This window comes from Schistocerca gregaria, chromosome 6, assembly GCF_023897955.1.
Source record: "Schistocerca gregaria isolate iqSchGreg1 chromosome 6, iqSchGreg1.2, whole genome shotgun sequence".
In the NCBI taxonomy this organism is placed as follows: domain Eukaryota; kingdom Metazoa; phylum Arthropoda; class Insecta; order Orthoptera; family Acrididae; genus Schistocerca; species Schistocerca gregaria.
In genome coordinates this window covers 291,415,306-291,432,590 of record NC_064925.1, presented here as the reverse complement: position 1 = coordinate 291,432,590, position 17,285 = coordinate 291,415,306, and the positions used below count along the sequence as shown (strand labels likewise).

At 37.3% G+C, this 17,285-nt stretch overlaps 1 protein-coding gene across 2 annotated transcripts in view; it reads right to left on the bottom strand.

Moving 5' to 3' along the window:
* Positions 1-17,285, bottom strand: part of LOC126279062 (probable methyltransferase TARBP1) — a 101,170-nt gene that overhangs the window by 18,593 nt on the left and 65,292 nt on the right. For both annotated transcript variants that reach the window (XM_049979498.1, XM_049979497.1), the window contains exon 8: positions 11,218-11,386. In XM_049979498.1, the coding sequence (XP_049835455.1) occupies positions 11,218-11,386 (169 nt within the window). The remainder of the gene's footprint in view (positions 1-11,217; positions 11,387-17,285) is intronic.

Below are 17,285 nucleotides of genomic sequence, written 5' to 3'. Positions count from 1 at the left end.
GTAGTTGCAAGGGCAAAAGGGCAACAGTCTGGATGATTGACTGATCTGGCCTTGTAACATCAAACAAAACGGCCTTGCTTTGCTGGTACTTTGAACGGCTGAAAATAATGGGAAACTACATTTGTAATTTTTTCAGAGGGCGTACAGCTCTACTGTATGGTTAAATGACGATGGCATCCTCTCGATTAAAATATACCAGAGATAAAATAGTCCCCCATTTGGATCTCCGGGCAGGGACTACTCAGAAGGACGGCGTTAGTAGGAGAAACAAAACTGGCATTCTACAGATCGGAGTGTGTGTAATGTTGGATACCTTAATTGGGCAGGTAGGTTAGAAAATTTAAAAAGGCAAATGGATAAGTTGAAGTTGGAAATAGTGGGAATTAGTGATTTTGGTGGCAGGAAGAACAGGACTTCTGGTCAGGTGAATACAGGGTTATAAACACAAAATCAAATAGGTCAAACAATGGAAAATCCAGGATGGAATGTAACAATATTATGAGAAGGATAGTTGCAACTCACCATATAGCAGAGATGCTGAGTCGCAGATACGCACAACAAAAAGACTCTCAATTACATACAGCTTTCAGCCGTTAAGGCATTTGTCAACAATGGACACACATACACGCACACACTCACGCAAACGCAACTCACACACACGACTGCAGTCTCAGGCAACTGAAACCACACGAAATAGGAGTAACGCAGGAGTAGGTTTAATAATGAATTTAAAAAATAGGAATGCGGTTAAGTTACTATGAACAGCATAGTGCACACATTATTGTAGCCAAGATAGACATGAAACCCACTCCCCCCAGAGTAGTGCAAGTTTATATGCCAACTAGCTCTGCAGATGAGGAGGAAATTGAGAAAATATATGGTGAGATAAAGAAATTATTCAGGCAGATAAGTGAGACAAAAATTTAATAGTCATGGGGGAGTGGAATTCAATAGCAGGAAAAGTAAGAGAAGGAAAAGTAGTAGGTGAATATTGACTGGGGGACAGGAATGATAGAGGAAGCCGCCTGGCAGAATTTTGCACAGAGCATAATTTAATCACATCTAACACTTGGTTTAAGAATCATGAAAGAAGACTGTATACATGGAACATGGTTTCAGATTGATTATATAATGGTAAGAGAGATATTTTTGAACCAGGTTTTAAATTGTAAGACATTTTCAGGGCCAGATGTTGACTCTGACCACAATTTATTAGTTATGAACAGCAGATTAACACTGAAGAAACTGCAAAAAGGTAGGAGTTTAAGGAGATAGTACCTGGATAAACTGAAATAACCACAGCTTGTAGAGAGTTTCAGAGGGAGCATTAGGCAATGACTGACACGAACAGGCAAAAAGAATACAGTAGCAGAGGAATGGCTAGCTTTGACAGATGAAATAGTGAAGGCAGCAGAGGATCAAGTAGGTAAAAAGACGAGAACTAGTAAAAATCCTTGGGTAACACAAGAGATGTTAAATTTAATTGATGAAATGAGTAAATTTAAAAATGCAAGAAATGAAGCAGGTGAAAGGCAATACAAACATCTAAAAAATGAGAACAACAGAAAGTGCAAAATGGCTAAGCAGGAATGACCAGAGGACAAATGTAAGGATGTAAAGCATACATCACTAGGGTAAGATACAAGGTTTGTTTGTCAGTGGCCATTCATGCAGACAGACAGCTTGTTGGTTGTCATGACTACATAGAATGCAGCACAATGGTTGCAGCTCAGCTTGTAAATCACATGACTGGTTTCACTGGTAGCCCTGCCTTTGATGGGATAGGTGATGTTGATGACTGGACTGGAGTAGGTGGTGGTAGGAGGATATGTGGGACAAGTCTTGCATTTAGGTCTCTTACAGGGGTATGAGTCATGAGGTAAAGGATTGGGAGCAGGGGTTGTGTAAGGATGGACGAGTATGTTGTGTAGGTTCGGTGGACAGTGGAATATCACTATAGGAGGGGTGTAAAGGATAGTGGTCAAGACATTGCCCATTTTAGGGCATGATGAGAGGTAACTTGTGTGTCTACTGTTGACTAAGGCCTTAATGGCTGAAAACTATAGCTGTGTGAATCTTTTTGTTGTGCCTGTCTGCGACTCAACATCTCCGCTATATGGTGAGTAGCAACTTTTCCTCCTCTAATATTGTTAAAAAGACAAATAGATACACTGTATGAATTAATGATGTGTGATGGAGGAATAATGGTACTTTTGGTCAGGTGAGTACACGCTTATAAACACAACTGTGTGGTCCTCAGCGCCGGTACAAAGTCCCAATTTTTACACTGTTCAGTTTTTTTACACAGGCCAATCTAGCCACTGTCACAAATGATGATGATAATGAAATGATGAGGACAACACAAACACTCAGTCCCCAGGCAGAGAAAATCTCCAACCCAGCTGGGAATCGAATCGGGGACCCAGTGATCAAGAGGCAGCAACACTAGACTCTAGACCACGACACAAGCTGTAGGGGCAAGAACGACATGGACTGGTAGAAAGGAGTGAAAATGAAATCCCCCTAGTAGAATTAGGCATAGAGCACAATTTAATAATGCTTGGTTTAAGGATACTGAGAGAAGACAGTATATATGTGGAGAAAACCTTGTGTCACTGGAAGTTCGAGACAGATTAAATAATAGTAAAACATAATTTCAAAACTAGATTTTAAATTGGAAAATGTATTCATGAACAGATGTGGACTCTAACCATAATCACAGAGTGTGAACTGCAGAGTAAAACAGAAGAAACTGCAAAAAAGTGGGAAATTAAGAAGACGGGATCTGGATAAATTGAGAAGAGGTTTTTGAGGGTTTATAAGGCAGTATTGACAATTGCTAACTGGAACATGGGAAAGAAAGACAAAAGAAGAGGAGTGGGTAGTTTTAAGAGATGAAATTGTAAAGGCAGCAGCAGATAGAATAGGGAAACAGACAAGGTCCAATAGAAATCTTTGGACAACATGAGGTACTGAATTTAACTGACAAAAGGAGAAAATATAGCAAATTCCGCAGGCAAAGGTGAATTACAGAAATTATAACTTGGTCAGAATAACAATGTGTTTGACAGCTGGACATGGAAAGGGATGATGATGGCAGTTCGCTGTTACCTGCACACCTAAAATGGTCACGGCAGCAACAGCTGTGGAATCTAATACTAAATTCTTTCATACGTTACCCATTAATATTAATCCTCCGCTACATGCGTGATTTTTTTACCTCGGCTACATGTGTGCGGACTGAGAGTCCGCATTGCGTTTTATACCATTTTCATGAAAAATTCTGACGTTACAGTTGGCAAATATAATATATTCGAGTTTGGATAACATAAATAAAACAATGACTTCTTAAACACAATGTATTTCAGCATCAGTAGTGTACATAAAATATTTTAACTCATAATTTACCTGTTAACCAATAAGAACATTTAATGTACTCGCTGAAATTTATGCTAATTCTGTTTTTTCACTGTTTTTCAAAATGAATATTAACTAACACTTATCTTACTTTAATTATTTCAGAAACTTTTTCAGAAAACTATCGTTTACAGCCTCACTGTCAATTCGAGTAAATCACTCGTGGTGGTTGCCATTTTCACTGCACTGATATGCACTGACATGTTCCAGGCATACAAATTTATAGCACACATTGCAGGAAAATCACGTTGGTCTGTTTTCTTTCCTATCACAGAAGTTGCATCTTCCTCGAGCTGTTGTTTGTGGAGGTCTAGAAAGATCAACTGTTGGTAATCCCAAAATTTCCTTGATACGATTCTTGATGTTCACTGGTGTACTTAGATGATTGACCTTCATTGTCATATAATCATGCAACAATTCTTTGGCAAGAACTTTTAGATAGTCTTTTCTGGGAATTGTTGAATCCGAATTGCTCTTGTAAATTATGTATCCACTGATTCCAGCAATATTTAGAAGAGAGGAAAAAATTATAAATGGCCATCTTCTGGTAATTCTTGTCACAGAGTATGTACATTTCATCTCATCAACTTTATCCACACCAGGTATAGTCTCGTTGTAAATTGTTATTATATCTGGTTTGCACTTTTCCGAATCACTGTCACTACTGTCATCATCATGTAAAGAAGACAGTACCAGAACAACATTTCTTACGTATATATGAAACCAGTGTCATATTCTTCCTAAATGCAAAAATGCTGGCTGGATTCCACAGGACGATCTTTTGCTACTGTCATAAATGGAGGAATTTCACGTTTATTTTTTCGAATTGTTCCAATCATTGTCAGCTTGTCATTTTCCAACAAGTCAGCCGCAAAAGTGGAATTAATGTGAACCAATTATCACGTTACATTTCTGCCAGATAGCATTAGGTGTGTTATCACAGAGATAAGGCCTATCGACTCGCTTTCCACAGTATATTTCTGAATGGCTGGTATAGAACATCCTTGCATCTGTAAGTGCAAACACTTTTATACCATATTTTGCCAGTTTTGATGGAATGTATAGTATAAATCCACATCTGCCCCTGAATTCATCCAGCATTTCATCTACTGTAACTAGTTCTGATAAACTATGATGTTTCTTGCAGTTTTCCTTGAACTGATCTATCATCAATAATTGGACAGCAGCTCTGTTTCTGACGTCATCAAATCTCAGACATGTCAGCAAGAAATGCAAACGGTTTATGCCCATTGAAAGTCTGAAGTACTCCACTCCAGTACCATCTATAGCCCAGGGACCTGGTAAATTTGTGTGTGATGTTCGTAGCACACCCACCAAGAAAAGGAGTCCTAAACGAGCTTTGATTTCTGTAATGTTAGTGTATGCAGTATCTCTTTCTCTGGAATATTTAGAACGGATGGTAGCAATGTAAATATTAGTGCAGTGAACAATTTCTTCTAAAATGTCATCTGTGAAGAAAAGTTGTAAACAATCAATTGGACGCTTGGCATTTTTTGCTTCGCCTATGACTACCGGTAAATGCTTGACAATATTATGTTGAGGTCTTCTTACTCTTCTGTTTTGGATTAGAAGTCGATGGCTCCATTGCATACTGTTTTTCCCAAAATACAAGTCAAATTTTTCGATAGAATCACTTTCGTCCAACGACTGTTCACTATCTGAATAGTGATCACTTTCAAATGTTGACTCCAGATCACTACATTCTTGATTACCAATCTCTTCATCCAACCACTGCAAAACCTGATCATCATCCACCGTTCTGCTAGGGGGGGGGGAGTGTGTAACTTATTTCACTAATCGGTGTTGGTCAATACATCGTAAAAGAACTGATGATAGAACCGCGCAACACGAATGCACACACGTGGACTGACACTCTGCACCTCATAAGAGTGCTGCTTCTGGCAATAATGCCTAACTTCAATTGTTGCCAATAATTCGTTACGGAAGGAGGGGAAGGTAGAAAAAGCCGCTAATGGAAATCTTGAATTTATAAGTGATTGTTGATGGAAACATAAAACTGTGGACTCACAGTCTGCGGTGCGTGTAACAGAGGGTTAAGGGATCACAATAAACTTATCATTTTCCTGTCACATCCAATATTACCTGCTGACTTACTTTTGCGTATTATAAAAAAAAAATCTTTTGAAAGAAACAAAGTACATGACAAAAATGAATTACAACAATTATGTCAACAACTAATTTTTGTCGGTGCAGGATATGTCAACAGCAAGCAAAACAAAAGGAGTAACCAAGCTTATTCTAAGGTTCTTTCGTAAACAACTAGCTGTCAATCACTTTCTTATACTGATATGAGTAGAGACTGCAGTTACAAGAATTAAAGGACATGAAAGGGACAGTAGTTAAGAAGGGCTGCTGAGCAGGCTTGTAACCTATCAAATAAACGTTGTAATTCTGTCAGGGATGGCAAAGGACCTGGATGATGAGATTAACATGAATGGATAATGTCTTGAAAAGATGTTATAAGCTGAATACTAATATAATAAGTAAATAATGTGAATGTAAAATAAAGTTAATAAATCAGGTGAGTTCTGCTGTTTGGGCACAAAAATAACTGAGGATAGCTGAAGTAGACAGGATAGATACGGCAGACTGGCAATAACATGAAAGGCATTTCTGAAGAGCAGAAATATGTTAGGAAGTCTTTTCTGGAGGATGTTTAACTGAATGGTAGCCTTGTATGGAAGGGAAATGTGGATGATAAACAGTTCAGACAAGAAAAGAATGGACATTTTTGAAATGCTGTGCGACAGAAGAATGTTGAAGACTGGATGGGTGAATTGGATGACTAATGAAGTGATACTGAACTGAATTGGGTAGAAAATAAATTTACTGTACAACTTGACTTAAAGAAGGGATCAACTGATAAGGACACACACTGAAGCATCAAGGAACAGTCAAATTGGTAATGGAAGGAGTAAAAAATATAAAGGGGAGAAAAGAATGTCTAAAGTAAGCAGGTTGCAGCAGCAATGCAGAGATGATGAGTCTTGCACGGGGTAGACTAATGTCGACAGTTGCACCAAACCACACTTTAGGCTGAAAATCACAACAATACACAAGGAGCTAATTTGTGGCTGATTTAGTGTATGGAATGCCTTAAAATGTTCCTCAAACCATAGAAATTGGTACCTTTTTTCCTTAGTTGATTTAATGGACAAGAAATATGAGGAACTTATGGTAAGAACTTAGCATAGTAATTGATCCTGCCATGAAATGATTATAATTCTTTGGGATTGTTAGGAGTATGCTGTTTACTGACTGCTTCAATGTGTTTTTGAGTATTTCTCAGGTCATTCTTGCTAAACTCCACTGTGAACTAAGGGCTTTTACATAAGGTATATTTGAGATTAGCACTTTTGAGAGAGCAAAATAAAATTTCTTGATTTTTAATATAATTTTCTTGTGCCAAACATGTTACAATGACATCATTAACATAATTTGCACAGTGATAATGTTATTTATAAATTATTTTAAATAGTGCTGAAAATATAATAGGGATACAAGCAATTTCATAAATTATGATGTTGTACTGATAGAGTCTGAAAGGTGTATAAACAACCATATCCATTTTTGCCTCATTGGGAAGTAATTGCAGATAGGCATCTGACAAGTCAGTCTTTGAAAAATATTGTCTTCCAGACGGTTTGATCATTATTCTGGTTGGAGTATTGAATAAGTTTTTATGTCTGATTGATCACTGACCATAGATTTTAGGTCACCACTGGCTCATAATGATGTATTGGGCTTATGGGTGACACCCAATGATACCACTGGTTCATTTGATAAAACAAGTGTAAATACTTGGTGTTCAAGGGATGAGTGTAATTCCTTTATGCAGGGCAAATGGAACTGGTCTGGGTTTACACAAATGTGGTAATGAGGATGATTTCCTTGTGATGTGATCTTTGAAGTTGGCTGTACAACTTAAATCTGGTTTATAAAGAGAAATTGTAATCACAGCATAGTACTTCAAGGTCTGCAAACTAGGTTAACTGCATCACAGCATAGTACTTCAAGGTCTGCAAACTAGGTTAACTGCATCACAAATTTGGAACACAAATACAGAGAAGGCATCAATACCAAATATACTGGAAGCCTAAGGATTTGCTGTAACTAATAATTTTAATCTTTACCTAGCTTTCTTATACCTGAATCTTGGCTTGTTAGAGTGATTTGTACATAATAAATAAGAACTCTGTGCTTTATTTCATTAGAACACTGGTGATCCAGCAGTCTAATAACAGCCAGAGGCACCAATGCCCAGCTGAAATTGTACTTCTGTATTTTGTATTGTTAAAGTCAGCACTAGCTTCTCATGAAAAACTGTTTTTTGTTTAGGGCCAGAGACTATGTTGTTTACTTCTGATTGCTGGAATGGTGGAGATGTTCCTGTTTTCCAGGATTTGTCTGATATCCACCAAAACAAAATGCATAATGTTGAACTAGGGCCTTTCAAGTCAGCCACTCAAGCTAAGTATAACTACAAATGCTTTTTAAAATGCTGCACACATTTCAAGCTGGATGCAACTACATATGTTTGCACACTGAAAGTCTGGATAAAATGGTACACCAATATTTATACGAGATATTGCTGGTGGACAGGTATTCTGAATAAACTTATAAAGTTAGTAAATTTTTTATCTATCCAATTGCAGCATATTTTCATAAAGTTGTATGCTAGAAGACAACAGGTAGCTACACTGTAAATAAGAATCAAATACATTACTTGCATGGAAATGGAATCTAAAGCATCACTGATAGGAGTCCCAGTCCTCATTTTTCTCATAATCCACAGGGAATTGCATAACCATTGTGGTTTGATTGACTGTGCTCACTACAGGACCTGCTTGAACAGGTGCTACTTCTGTTACTGTTCTAATAATTCCTACTTTGTGCTTATTGTGCACCAACTGTTCTTATTATGTTGTCATGTGCTCTTGATGTCTTTGCTGTCATTCAATTTTTCTTGTTGTTCCTACCATAACTTTTTTTAAAAATTCTGAATCTATCATAAAGTTCACTAATAAAATGGCTGCTTAAATTATACAACTGTCACTTAATACCTAATCATCAAATTTGGTTTACACTACACAACTTTATTTACGCTAACAAACTGCAAGTTGGCTTCTGTCTTGAGTTCTTTGGCCATTGTTTCTTTGATGATTTTTCTGATGTTTCATCAACACCTGTGGCTGGCATTGTCAAAGCTTCACCTTCTATTGTAACTGCTTGCAGAGTATATATGTAGACGCAGACATTGACATAGCTTAGAAAACTGGTTCAGGGTGACAACAAATGTAGTGTTGAATGGTAAATACAGAATTGGCTGCTGTGAGTCAAGTGAGACCCTTTTATCCACGAATTATTTCCGGATTGGTAGTCTTTTAAATGTGGTGTGAGGTTGGCTTATGGTGATATATGGAGTTTTGCAGCAGTGTCACACTCAGTGATGAGTCAGTCATCTCTCAGTAAGACAAGGGTATGAAATAAAACACTACGTTTCATAAATCTGGAAATCTTTTAAACACACATGAGAACCTATACCTAGCTTTTCAGTTCACTAAAGTTCTGACGAAACAGAGTAACTTTACTGTTCTAGAAACTATTACATATTTTGCAGTTCTGTTCTGATTACTTTCCAGACTGCCTGTCTTTACCGCGGGGGAAAAAAAAACTGATTCCTGTGAACTCTACAAATATGTCCTCCCTTCCTTCTTCCTCCCATTTATAGGAAGGCTGTTATGATGTAAGTGAAAAAAATTATTATGTTAACTAGGTTACCGTTAGTATCTTCCCATTTCTGAACTGCAGCAACAGTACTGCAGTGATATGAGGCTCTGCTACCCACTCAGTTGTTTGTTTATATGGCCGACAGCTTTTTTAATGCAGGGCTGCTCATAGTCTTGCAAATACCCATAAAACCCACGCTCGTGTGTGCAGTTTCTGCTGCTATTCCTCTCAGGCCAGCTCATGCTATAATCCAAGTTGATAGCGACAGAATTTCCTAGTCTTCCAATTATAAGCACCTGATCATTTTCACAATTCTTTTTTACATGAGGTCCCTATGTTCTTTGTAAACTACGTAAATCTGTACTGGATTTCACAATGCTTGGGACCTGGTATTCTACACTTACCTTTCCCAGTAGCACTCTTTCAGGCTGACACATCCAACTTTGCTCAAACACTGGTTGATGTTCTTCCCCTACCATTTTAGGAAACAAGTCAGACTTGTTGAAGTTTCAGAAAGCATTATTTCCATTGGAGTGTGAACAGAGATCGGTGTAAAATATTAAAATTCTGTAAGTCAGTCTCAGTCACAACAGATGTTTATTTTCGCTGGCAACCAGTTTCGGTTTATGATTTACAGCCTGAAGGTGGTCTGAACTGTAGACCAAAACTGGTTGCCAGCCTGTTGCAATCTGGACTGTTTTTACTCGATTTCAATACTGCAGTTTCAAATGTGATTTCTGTGTTTTTTTCCTTTCACTTTTCATTTGTTAATATAGGCAATGAATTCTGAATTTAAAACTGAAACATTCTTTCACTAACAGATTGTTTTTATCACCAATACCATATCCTGTTGCTTCCCATATTGTTTATGTAGTCATCTGTAATTTTTAATTTTCCAATTGACTTACTTTTCTTCAGAAAAGTAATGTATTTGCGTCTTTGTGTGTCTAGCATACGTTCTGCCATTATGAAACAGTACTGATGTAGGGCTGTCTCTATGTAATTTTTTCACCTCTTTCCACATTTCTTCCTCTCTTATTCTTATTTCTCAAATGCATGTTTTAGTCATACCTTAGTCTTTAGTTCTTTCCAAACAGCAAAAACTTGAACTTGGGAGTCATTTATTGGTGTTGTGTAGTTCACAATATGAAGGAAAACCTTCAGGAATATGCAACAAGTCAAAGTACACATTAACCAAGTGAAACAGCTGTTAGAAACTGCATTAATAATTAACTATTATTAAACTGACATAAACCATATTTTGTTGTTGTTAAAGAGCTATTTGAAATTACTCAAGCAAAGTTTAACATAGAAAAAAATAATAGGAATAAAATTAAAAACTAATGGAAAGTACTAGAATTTCACCATGAAAGTAAACACATGTACATGAAAAGGAAAAGATTGTCTTTCTAACTTCCATTGATGAATGTGAACTGTTATTCAAATAATAACAGATAGCAATAAAATAAATAGCAGGTTGTTTCTTGTAGCAAATTACATGTTACAGCTGTTATCTTTGAAGTCCAGTTTCCTGTATAGCTTAATTTTCCACTGTGTGACACCATTTCTCACATTTTTGGCTGACTGACCTCTTTCTTCATATATACCATTTTAAATTAAATAAGAAGTTGTCTGCATTATTATTTACTCTCACAACATTATATTTTTTTATTTACTCACACAATTTTACTACTACTGTTAGGAAAGTGTTTATGTCTCTTTGTTATTTGTTCCATCAACACAAAAGAAAACTGTTGCCAGTAATTTTACCTACATTTATTTTGTGATGTATTTCTCACAGATCTCCTGGTATCACAAATGATTCGTACAATCACAGCAAATGCTGATTTCTAGTTCAAGAAAAGCAATACCTCATTCTAAATTACTTCATCAAATATTGTTCTTAGACAAGAAAGACTTTTTGCTTCATTTTTGTTTGTACTAGGCACAAAATCTATAATCAAATTAAAATGTGCATACAGATCTGTTAAAATAAACTATAATTAGTACATATGGTACTATTTTTACCTGAAAGTCCAGAATTACTAGAGATGCTTTCACAGTTTTTCAGTGACTTGTCAGCGTTTTCCAGTAGTATTGTACTGTTAGAGTCCAAACCACATTCTTTCAAGGTCTCAACTGCAATCCATTCATCAGAGCAAATACTAGAGAGCCTTGGGAGGTCATAAAATATGGTCTGGAACCAAATGTTAACCATTAACTTAAAAGGAATGCTGAAAATGGGTTATAAGCCTTCCTCACTAACAACTATCAAAACTGCAGCACTGACATATGTAGGAGACGTTGGTTAGCTTTTTTTGTATTTCCTGTAGACCATACTTGCAAAAACACTTCAGGATGTAAAACATGTCAGTAGTTTTAGACATAAGGTACATTTCTGCTTTGAAAACACAGTTACAGGCTGGACATTTACATAATTGGTTTTTCTGTTTTAATTTTAATCCACAAAAAATCTGATAAAAGCAATCCAAACACATACATATTAACTACACAGAAATTAACATATGGACTAGAAGTAGACAATGAGTAAAAATGAGTTCAAAGATATATTTATGACAGAATAACTTGTAGTGTCACAAAATTGTTAACAACAAACACAACAGGGTGGGGGGTCCGTTAATTGCCAGCAAGTCAAAAGTGCAGTGAATAATGGTACCCATCAGGAAAATTGCAGCAAGGGACAGGGCAGAACACCAGGTGAACTCACTGTGTATGTCTGAGGGTCTCATTCAACAAGCTGAAGAGGCTACCAAGGCAACCTTAGAGAGAATTTGGTGCAACTAACTGCAGATTGTGGCACACGTTGAAACGAATGATGCCTGTAGTATGGCCTCTGAGATCATGCTTGGGTCGTTCCAGTAACTGGCAGAGAAGGTTGAGAAGATCAGCTATGCTTAGTGTTTCAACAAAGCTCACAATTAACAGAATCATCTCTAGAGTGGATTGTGGCTCTCATTCAAGTGGAAGTTGAACCAGAGACTTTGATGGTTTTGTGAAAAACTATGCTGCGACTTCCTGGACTTGCAACATAGGGTTGAGAACTGTAGGGTCCCCCTACAAGGGTCAAGTGTGTACAACACATCAGAGGCTACTACCTAGGTAGCTGACTCTATGTGGGGTGCACACAAAAGTTTTTTAGATTATGCAACTCTATCCAGCCCAAATAATGACAGCTATAGAAGACCCAGAAGTATAAGTGTAAGATCCAAAAGAATGAACCCATAGACAAGAGTATTAATATCCTAGTAGTTAACTACTGAAGCACTTGCAACAAAATGCAAGAGTCTGAAAAGTTCCTGAAAAGTAGTGGAGTTTGCATATTTCTAGGTACAGAAAGGTGGTTGAAACATGAAACTGACAGCAGTGAGATATTTGTGTAAAATTTAAGTGTTTATCAAAAGGATAGTCTAATGGGAAATGTAGGTGGTGTTTTTGTCACAGTAGACAAGAAACTCAAATTCACTGAGACAGAAACTGAGGCTGCATGTGTGACTATTTGGGCAAGACTCATTATCAGAGGTGGACACAAAATGGTAATTGGAATCCTTCCATCACCCACCTGACACACCTCCTGATGTAACCAAAAACTTTAGAGAGAATCTCAGTTTTCCTGTATGTAAGTTCCCAAATCATACTGTAATCATCGTTAGAGACTGTAACCAACCAACAATCAACTGGAGAAAATTACAGTTTAAATTCTCTACCGACATTACCTGAATGACACCATTCCAAGTCGTTGGATTGGAAACGGAGGAGCAGAAGACAAACTTCATTGCTGGTGGCCTCCCAGCTCTCCAGATCTCACACCTTCTGATTTTATGTAAAAGACTGTCCTCCCCCCCCCCCCCCCCCCCCCTTATTGCTGATATTCTTGAAAGTCTGTGACATTGCATTGCTGAAGTTGTGAATTCAACAACGAGAGACCACCTACTTTGCAGTGGCAGGAAATGAGCCACCATTTTGATACTTGTCATGTAACACATGGTGCTCACATTGAATGTGTAAAATTTGAACTTTTCTCTTTCCAGGAACACTGGAAATGTGTGTCTATCTGTTCCTTCGTTTGAATAGTCTACGTATGATCAATAAATTAGATAAAAAAGCAGTAGTGTTGTATCTCAATGACAAACTTGAAACCTTTAGCATAGGGGATGAGCATATAGAGGCACTATGGCTAAAGTTTACTAGAATAGTTCACCATGCACTGGATAGATGTGCACCCTATAGAACAGTTCATGATGGGAGGGACCCTCCATGGTATGCAGTCACTGTAAAGAAACAAGGAGTATTGCATAATTTGTGTAAAACTGTTCTTAACAACTGACTACATTAGTGTGACTCATGATCCATCTTCATGGCTTCACTTCGGTCAGTACCTCTCTCTTACTTTACAAAATTCACCTTTGCCTGTCTTGTTGGACTCAAAAACAACCAACATTCAAATGTGCATTCTGAATGATAAACCCATTGTGCAATCTTTCCTTATATACAGGACATACATGTCACAGCTTCTACCTTTGTGTGGGTGTGCTGAAATGCTAATCATTGCATACCCAAGCAGAGTAAATAAATGAGCTTAGCAAACTTTGTTCTACAATTATCTCTGTTGGCTTAAAGATCAGGTAGACTTATTTTGCATTGTTTCACTCTCTGTTATCTTCTGGTGTTCTCTGCTATGACAATGCACCTAAAGTAAATCAAGCTTTCACTCACCTGGAGCAAGTGGTAAGAATAATATAAAGGAGAAAAATATGCAATCATACAAACGTCTCTTTAAGGATCTTAGAAATCTGACTTCCTTCCTTCCTGAACATTTACTATGTAATTTTTTTGGTCACTATTAATATAAATCAGTTTCAACTGAACTGGTCTGGAGTTCAAAGTAGAGTTATGTATGCCATACAAAGACATTCAGAGGTGCTCCTATACAAAACAAATTTGAAAATCAACATTCAGGGTCTGAAAATGCCTGTTGGCAACATGGAAAGAGGTGGTGGCAAATAACAACAGAATGTACACAGGCATTTATTGTTACAGATGTAGATAAATATCTTTTTTGAAACATTCTATACTATTCAAGTAAATATTAAGCAACCAGCAGAGCACACACTGAAGTCACTGAACATAAAAGAGGATTTTCCTTTCAAAGTAGTGTTTTTTTTTTTTTTAATTTACCACCTTCATTATGGTTGGCATAAACCCAAATAGCATTAGGAATTATTATTAGCTTTATTGGCTGCTATGGATCACTTCAGTTGTTCCGTATTCACACATTCAGTTATTTTCTTCTTCTTTTTAATGCAGTGGTTGGTTCTTGCAATCTGCCCTCTACCATTTTATTCTTTCCAATCTTAAATTTATCAGTTAATCTGAAAACTCTATAGCCTTTATATGTCTGATTTCTGCAGAAAATTTGTGGTTTTTAGTCCAACTGCTTTAAGATCTTGTTGAACTGCTCATATACACTGTCCTTCTATCTTCTTTCTAAAATTTCTCATCACAAGTGGTAAAATCCTGTTTCCAAATTCACGAAATGTGCAAGAAATGAGAAATTCTTTTCTTCTTCATTGTGCTGGTGGCTGGGACAATCTCTCAATAGACAGTTCATTGAGGAGGATTCTCCAGACTCCTTCAGTCTAGTATTGATCTGGTATTTTTTATTTATGCAAGTTCTGGTGATTCTTCTTTCAGTTTTGAGCAGCTGATCAGTTTCCAGTTTAGCAGCTTTATTTTGATAAGCGTAAAATTACAGTTTTATGGTACTGGATCTTTGTGTCTACTGACAATTTTGTGTTATATGTTGACCAGATTAAAAACTGAGCTGCTTCATTTTGTTCATTCTATTTATTAAAAGTTTCTGTTTCATGTAAGTTGTGATTGATGATTTCTCCAACATATTCAAACTGCTGAACTATGTTAACTGTCTGACTATTTATGAAGATTTATTTATGCACAGGGCACAGGGTTTCAGTTCTCTCAAAGGATACTTGTAATTAAATTTTTAAGGCGACTTTTTGGAGATTGGTCACATGGATGGGAATTTCTTCCATGCCAAGAACTAAAAGAGCTAAATCATCTGCAATTACCATGCAGTTTGTTCTTATTGTCGGTTCTGCTCCAATTTTGATTTTAGGTGGGTTTTCCTTTTCCCAAATCATCGTGATGTAACTGACAGCTACACCGAAGAGCAGTGGCGACAATCCACCACCTTGTCTAAAACTGGTTTTTATTGTGAAAAATTTTGAAATTTCATTGAACTTCATCTTGGAATTTGTGTTTGTTGGAATTAACTGATTTTTATTCATTTCACATGAATACCACATGCCCTGAAGATTTTTAAGCAGCATATTGGTACTACTGTGTACAGATTAAGTTCTGGTAAGTCCTTAACTTTTGTTAATATATAATTCTCTTGGCTCGTTCAACATCCCTGAAGATTCTCCTTCTTATTGGGATCTACAGAACATGATTGAAATGAAATAAAATAATAATAATAATAATAATAATAATGCACCAGCACTCCTGAAAGAAAGGCTATTGTACAGTAATGGATAGCTTGTCTCCAAAAAGCAAGGTTCTGGGTTCGAGCCTCAGTATGGTACAGAGTTTTACTTCGCCATCAATACAGTGCACATTCCTTTATAGGTGAAAGATTTGTTCTGAAAATAATTCTCTAGGCTCTGGCTAAGTCATTTCTTTGAAATGTCCTTTCTTCAATGAGTGCTAGCCTAGTAAGATATGCAGGAAAACTCCTGTAAAATTTGGAAAGCACGAGAGGGGCATTGGTGTAAGTGAAGCTAAGAGGGTGGATTCTGAGTCATGCCTGGGTATCTCAACCAGTAAGAAAATTCCCTTTGAAAAGCAAGGTTCTGAGTTTGGATCCCAATGCAGTACACAGTTCACTATGTCAGTAAGTTTCAGTATCTCCTCCCTCTCCCCTCTTGCAAGGTGGTATCCTGTAATCCACCAAATTTAGTAATATCCTGGTCTCTTGTTAGGCCACATCTACTTCCAACATTTTGTAGTATGAGTTATATCCGGGTGAAAACCACTGATTCAAGACCTACCCCATGCATGCATCTAGCACACCTTATTCCAGACCTGTCATAGGTCTGTCCTATTCTGTCAGAGGCAAGAACATTTTTGAAAGCAGGCATATCACATAAATCATCTCTACTGCAATTTTATGTGGGCATGATTACCGACGTGAACCGCCATTGCCAAACTTTGACCAAGCAGAAGCAAACATGCCATCCAAACTCCCTCTCAATACAAGCTACTCTGAATTCCACTGTTGGGAATTATTCATACACTGCCCTTTTTAATTACATAGTTCCATGGCCTCAATTTCTGATAGCCCCTATTCCACTCCTCCTCTATCACTGTTCCCATGCTACCCCCCCCCCCCCCCCCTCTCCCCCCAATCACTGAAAACAGCTCTCCATTGCCTCACTTCAGTTTGATCACTCAGTCTATTGATCTACACCCATACTATTCTTCTCTGTTTTCCCCTAGCAACAACCGCCTTAACCCACACATTCTATTTCATCGTGTATGAGACTTGACTTCCATTGCCTATATATTTGTAAGGTGGGCTTATGGGTGACACACTCCTATTCAGTTCCTTTCTTATCCCACCCTACATCCCCTAATCCTCAATCAATCCCTCTCCTCCCCTTTGTTCCCCTCAGCCACTTCATCCAATACAAATTCAGAACACCTCACCAAAGCCTTAATTATATGATAAGTAATTATCTTGATGCTTTTTACTGTTTCTACATCACCCAGGACAACATTTTGTACACCCATTCTATTTTGGGAGTTATCCAAAATATGGTAACTGAAACTGCATCTTAACAATGAGGCATGTAAATTCATGTGTATGTGGCAGCTCATGTAATTCATTACCATCACCAACACCATCTCCTTTTCCTTCCGTTCAAGGCATCAGGCTAACTGCCTGTTCCTCTTCAAAGATTATTGTTCATCCTCTCTCATTTTGGGTCTATCAGGATTCCTTCCTCCATTTGGCCTGAATCTCAGCAGCTTTTTCATCAGTCTTTCTTCTAGTATTC